This window comes from Nicotiana sylvestris, chromosome 1, assembly GCF_000393655.2.
Source record: "Nicotiana sylvestris chromosome 1, ASM39365v2, whole genome shotgun sequence".
Taxonomy (NCBI): Eukaryota; Viridiplantae; Streptophyta; class Magnoliopsida; order Solanales; family Solanaceae; genus Nicotiana; species Nicotiana sylvestris.
Genome location: NC_091057.1, coordinates 182,685,904 through 182,692,863, shown reverse-complemented (window position 1 = coordinate 182,692,863; position 6,960 = coordinate 182,685,904). Strand labels below are relative to the sequence as shown.

Below are 6,960 nucleotides of genomic sequence, written 5' to 3'. Positions count from 1 at the left end.
AAATATGTATAAAAAATATGTGTATTATAATATACAAAAAGTATATAGCTTGCCCAAAGCATTATATATAGGAATTTTAGGTCCATTGCTATCCCTAATAGAAAAGAGCCTATAAAATTACAGGGAAGAGCTAACTCAATTATGTTTTGTAGATGACCTTTTGATATTTTCCAGGGGAGATGTTACTTCAGTGACTAGGTTCTTAACTGTTTCAATCAGTTCTCAACAGCTTCAGGATTGCAGGCAAATATAGGGAAGAGCTCAATTTATTTTGGAGGGGTAACACAGAATGATCAATAACAGATACTGAAGAAGCTGGGATTCACAAAAGGAATGCTACCTTTCAAGTATCTGGGAGTTCCATTATCAACCAAAAAGTTAACAATGATGCAGTGGCAGCCCCTCATTGAGAAGATTGTAGCAAGAATCACATCAAGGACAACAAAAAAATTGTCTTATGCAGGAAGGAGCCAACTGATAAGCAGTGTTTTATTTGGTGTACAATCCTACTGGGATCAATTGTTTATCCTGCCAGCAAAGGTGATGAAAGCAGTGGAAAGTTTCTGTAGAAGCTATCTATGGACGGGCAACAATGTCATCACAAAAAAGCACTGATCAGTTGGGAGAGAGTCTGCTGCCCTAAAAGCAGTGGAGGATGGAACTTAATAAACCTGAGAATATGGAACATGGCTGCTATTATCAAATTATACTGGAATTTGGCAAGGAAAGAAGATAGGATGTAGATAAGGTGGATTCATGCATATTACATAAAAGGGCGCCAGTTGGAGCATTTAATAGTTCCAAAACAAGCAAGCTGGATGGTGAGGAAAATAATGGAAACAAAGAATATACTAGCACATGATAGTATACATATTTGCAGGAAAAAGGGTGTCATTAAGCAAATATACCTTCATCTACTGGGAGATCAACCGAGAATGCCATGGAAATGCTTGATGTTTGGGAATATTGCAAGACCAAAAGCAAAGTTCACTGTATGGCTGCAAATACAGAACAGACTACTGACTGCTGATAGGTTGAATAAATGGGGCATGATGATTGAGACCAAATGCAGTTTATGCCAGAAAGCAGAGGAAACAAGAGACCATCTATTTGTGGAATGTGAATATACAAAATCAGTGATGCATAAGCTAATGAGTTGGACACAAAATCAAAGCATAGTAGCAGATAGCTGGGAGCAACATGTGCAGCATGTGATCAGACGAGCCAAAGGCAAGTCAAAAGAAGGCCAACTATTCAAGATGTTATACTCAGAGTTAGTACATTATATATGGATAGAGAGGAACCGAAGGATTTTTGAGAAGATAAGTATTGGATGTAAGAGAATAGCCAAAGAAATCGCATGTGTTTGTTGTGTGCGAGCTCCTCCTAGAATAGCAGATATAGTTCAAAAATACAAGTTTTAGAATAGGAAGCTAGGAAGAGAAAGAGTATACTGTAAATATGATAGTTAGCTGTGTTAGCTAACTATGGTACCTTGTATAGTTTACAATAATGATGATTAATAAAAAGTTAGTTACCAAAAAAAGTGCCCGTAAAAAGTATAGTATGATAAGTCTCAAATTGGGAGAATTTTGTGATTAGTCTTTGAATACAGAGAGAATACCAAAAAAGGACTAATATTCACTTCAATAATCGATTATTCAAATATACCAAATTGAAGGTAAAGTGACAGAAAAAGAGACAAATAGATAATTAGGCATGGAGAAAGAGACGCATAGGAGTAGATAATTAGGCATTATATGTCCATCTATCCTCAATAGATATTTGCTTCAATTTTTCTTTTATACATAATTAAACATTGAAATTTAGTTACCATTAGAAATCAACTCTTTATCTTCATTCATGAATCATTTACCCATCCATGTTCAGTTGAAGGTTAAGAATAAGAAAAGGTTGGTTTGAAGCTTTAAAAAAATGGAGTTAATTGGTCGAGAAATCTTTACATAAAAATGTTAGAAAGGAAAAGACAGAATTAAGTTTGATTTCCTCTCTGGTTTACTATAGCGACAAAGAATCAAATTATCATTTAATTTTTTATTTATTTAAAATTACTCATCTCCCAAGTGCGTGCAGTATAACCCTAGGGTTGTAGTTTTTTTTCTCTCTCTACCAAGGGCGGCCCGATAAATTTTGTGGCCTAAAGCCAAACTTTATGAGGGGTTTTAACTTTTTAAATTTTCTTATTATTTATTTGAAATCTACTTTTTTTTAGCTTTTCTTAGATACAAAGTGTATTTGTTAAAGAAAGAAATCAAAAAAATTCACTTTACAGAACTCTTTTTAAGCTTATACATAATCTATTAAGTATAATAAAAGATGAGCTCCACATATATGGGGCTTAAAGCGATTGCTTTATTTGTTTTATGGAAAGGGCGCCTCCTTTACTACATGATGCTTATCTAGTCAAGACTAATTATATCTAACTCTAGTCAAATTAATTTATAGTTCACCTCTGAAATCATCTATGCAAAATATGTTTTTATATGTTTTTCTTTGTCTGCCCCTTCAAAAATTAAACGAGAATATTTTTGTTATCTAATTTCCCCTAATTATTCCCGCATTTTTTTTTTCAAAGATAAGGATATATATGCAATGCAAAAGGCAGCAATGGGTTTCTCTCTTTCTTCCTGCTTACAGCTTGTTTGGATGGTTGTTACATATCGTTTCATAATGTATCGTATCGTATTTTATTGTATTGTACTGTATCGTTTGATGAATATAATATTTGGATGGATTGTGCCGTTTTGCCGTCGTTTCATGGTATCATGCACCAATAATATGATGAATAAACTTGCAATATTATAAAGAAAAATTATGAGATAGTATATAAAAAGGTAGGGTAAATGATAAAATAAAATTATTTAATAATAATGAAGGGTGAGATTGAGAGAAAAACATAAGGAAACGACGTGATCATACCAAATCGGTCGTTACATAAAGTGACACATTTCATCGTTACGTAACGACGGATTTAACGATACGATGCAATAAAATTTAAGTAACAATCAAAACAAACATTGTATCTAAAGTAACAATACGATACGATACAACTGGTAACAACCATCCAAACAAGCTATTAAAGACTATTTTATTTTTTGCCTCTTCCCTTATTCCTTTTTTCCGCACTATATTTGGCCGCAGAAAGAGCTCTATGCAGAGGGAAACTTATATACTAACAATGTAAAGAACTTTTTTACCATCAGTGCATTTTAATTATTATAGCAGATAATCTGCCTTATTATTTTCATGTTATTAATGTAACTTTTCATAGACGATTACATGTAATTATCTTTTATATGTCTTAATAGGGTAAAAACGTCACCATAGTGTAAAAAAGTTAACTAAAAGTCCAATAGATCTGTTAGTCAATTGCAAGTGATTTGTCTTCAAATGTACTTTCTCTGTTAGGTTATTAAGGTGGTCGATATGAATTTTACAGGATAGAAGAGAACTTGATAAGCAATGCGGAAATAGCCAAAGGAAACAGAAATTAATCAAGAACTTGAAAATATCCTAAAATCTGATGCAATTGACAAAAGTACGATGTGGATTGTAATTAAAAATTAAAAAAAAAAGGGATTTGCATCTATACCCGCTTTTTGGGTCACGTTTTAACTTGTGACCGCTTTGCGAAAAAAATTGCAAGTGTACCCACTTTTTCGCGTAACTTCAGCATACGGGGCTGAAGTAGCAAAGACAATCACGCAAAACTTCAGCATTCTAGTAAACGGGCCTAATGTAGCAAAGACAGTGCTGAAGTTTTTTTGTCCTAGATAAGATGCTGAAGTTATTTGGTTCATTTGTAAAAATTTCAGCACTAAAATAGCTGAAGTTTTTTTGTCCTGGATTCATTAGTTTTGTCATAAAGCTTTTTCAAAAACTTCAGCAGAAAATGCTGAAGTTATTTAGTTCATTTGTAAGCTGGAGTTTTTTTTGTCCGGATAAGCTTTTTTAAAAACTTCAGCAGAAGATGCTGAAGTTATTTAGTTCATTTGTAAAAACTTTAACACTATATAAGCTGAAGTTGAATCCATAAGATCATAAGCAAAAACTTGAATCCCAGTATTTCCAAGTGAAGCAACAACCAGCTCAAGATGAAAAAGGAGCTTCATTTCAATCCATGTAACTAAACGGAGTTTATTCCATAGTGGTATTTCAGTGTTTAAAAGTACAGCTTCAAGTTCATTACTTGATTCAAAATTATGGGTTTCAGATAATTGAGGTGACAAATTAGAATTTTCATTGTTTTCCAAAAATGGCTGGTAAATGTTGTTTTTAGAAGAATCCACGGATTCCAGTGAGTGGAAAGTGGAAAGAGAAAGTTGAAAAGAATGCAAAGAGAAAGTTCATTTGGAAATACTGGGATTTAAAAAAATAAGTATAGGTTAAAAGGGCCCCCAAATACGGCGCCTCGTGCAATTTTTACAAAAAAAAAACTAGTATGCAGTTTTTAGTTAGATTTTACTTCTAAAATTTCAGCTCAAATTTATTTCTCGGAAGCAGATGGAGCTTTTAAACAATTAATGAGTTAAATGGAACTTAATATTTTCGATATGAAATATAAATCTATACGTGAAAGAATTAAAAAAAAGTAAAATACTGGATCATCCGCCAAAAATAGAAATATCCAGTTGCAGTAAATATATGTCTAGTTTCATGAATTTTGATAAAAATAGTATACGAAAATGTTATCTGATCATACACAAGACAAGAAGATACATAAGTACTTTTATTTTTTCCTTATAATTACACATATATTACATATGGAGAAACTACATCCAGAACTGATCAAACAAAAATATAAACTTACATAGTTACAAGGATTAGTATCTTACAGTACTATATATATAGCTGCAAACATATATAGTAACACATATATGTATTAGTACTAGGGTTTCAAGTTCATATTCATAACTCATATTAGGGTTTCCACAAACCCTAACAATTTTGAAATCACGTGATCATCAGTTGGGAATGAGCTTGAAAGGAGGTTTGGATAAAGCAGGAGTTGGATCATATCTCCCATAATCCTTTGTGTTCACCTTAAGCAGCCTTTCATGGATTTTACTCACCTCATCATCATGGCGTAATTGCTGTTGTTTCATGAAAATCTTGGCATGATCAGAGGCGGATCCAGGATTTTAATTATAAAGATTCAAGGTTCCGATTTCAACTAATACCAATCACCTTGTTTGAGTTGTGGGTTCATGGCTCAAAATTTTCAGCAAATTTAGTGACTTTTATCCTGAAGATCCATGTCTGGGATAGAAGCAGTGGCGGAGCCACCTTATAGGAAGGTGTGTCAAATGACACCCCTTCGCAGAAAAAATATACTGTGTACGTAGGTAAAATAAATAAATTATATGTATATATACTATGTATTGAATTCCCTTAATTTTCTGGTATACTTTTATATATTTTGACATCCTTTAATGAAAATTGTGGCTCCGCCACTAGATAGAAGCAATGGATTCAATTGAACCCATTGCTGAAGTATTAGATCCGCCCCTGGGCGTGATGTATAACATTCTAAGGCTGGAAAATTTAATGAGAAAAAAAAAAAGAGGAACAATTTTTTTTTTTTTTTTTTTTTTTGTGTGTGTGTGTGTATAGTGTATAAAATTTCTCCAGCTTATGTTAGAGATGAAGGAATAACATTTACACAGAAAACCCTAAGTCAAATCTTTTGTCAAAAGAAAAGCGCCGGACATGTAGTACTTTCAATTTCTTGATTAATATTGCTCATTAGGAGTATTTCTTATTGCTCTTTATTTGTGTCCAGAAAATACAATAAATTGGTGACTAAATTAAATACAAACCTCATGAATTGCACCTAGCTTTTCCTGCTCAAAGTTGCTCAAAGACCTCGATCGTCGACCTGCATGAAATATGAACTTTAATTTTCTTGCATTAAGAAAAGATAGGAAAAAAAAAAGAAAAAGTTCACCGCCATGAGAGAGTTGTGACTAATGATCACATGGCTAGCTAGGACTTTAACAAAAATACAAAATTATTGTACTCTCAGACAGAAAATAGTGAAATTAATGTCACTCGCTCCCGTTGAATTATAACGAGAAATGTAAAATCTAAATGGTAAATATTAATGAAAGTTGAGAACTTTGAAGAGAGTTCACTGCATGCAGGAGTTTTGCCTTTGACGACTTAGGCTTTATTATTTGTAGTAGCAATTAATAAATATATTCTTTTTTTCCTTTGTATACCATCAAGATTCTAGGCCATATGATAGAAAAACAACAAGGAAAAAAGAAAAGACAAGAAATTAAAGAGTGTAAAAGAAGGGCTATATTTCGTACTTTTCTTGTTGATTCTAAGCAAGAAGACCTAAGTACTGATCCTTAATTAATTAAGGCATTAATTAATGTTAAGTCCGATTATTTGCTTCCTAAAATAAACTTACCTGCAAATGAAGGTGACAAAAGAGATGCAGATATGAGAAGGAAGAAGAAACCAATTTTCTTGATTAGCATGATACCACCCATTATCTCTAAACTTCAGATTTTTTTTAATTAATCTGCAATTCACTCTTTTTCTCTGGCACTCTTTTATCTTTCTATGAAAAGAAGTGGAAGTAATGATGCTTTACTTTCTCTACATTGCATCAGAGAACATTTAAATATATAGTACTAGTATTTTAATTTGCTTTGAAGTACAGTGCCATGCTTTGGATAGAATTGAAGACAAATATTTTATTGTAAAGAATTTAATCCTTATTATGCTTTTATTTTAAAATTGTTAATATCAAAAAGGTGAGAGACACCACTTTTCTTTTGTTGGGACGCTATAAGTCTAAAGAGTTAGTGGATTAATAGTTTAATGCATCATTTAATTAACTCCACAAGAGGGAGTATGGACCCTTAATTAAGTTTCACCATATCCCACTTTGTTTTTAGTGTTAAATTTCACATTGTAAATTAATTT

General features: G+C 32.4%; 1 protein-coding gene across 1 annotated transcript; it reads right to left on the bottom strand.

The window, feature by feature from the left end:
* Window positions 1–4,699: 4,699 nt before the first annotated feature.
* Window positions 4,700–6,634, bottom strand: LOC104248289 (protein CASPARIAN STRIP INTEGRITY FACTOR 1-like). The gene is made up of 3 exons (XM_009804521.2): window positions 6,440–6,634; window positions 5,841–5,899; window positions 4,700–5,114 (listed from the first exon to the last, which is right to left on the bottom strand). The coding sequence occupies exons 1-3, from the start codon at window positions 6,519–6,521 to the stop codon at window positions 4,986–4,988; spliced, it is 270 nt and encodes an 89-aa protein (XP_009802823.1). The 5' UTR covers window positions 6,522–6,634; the 3' UTR covers window positions 4,700–4,985.
* Between the last annotated feature and the right edge of the window lie 326 nt (window positions 6,635–6,960).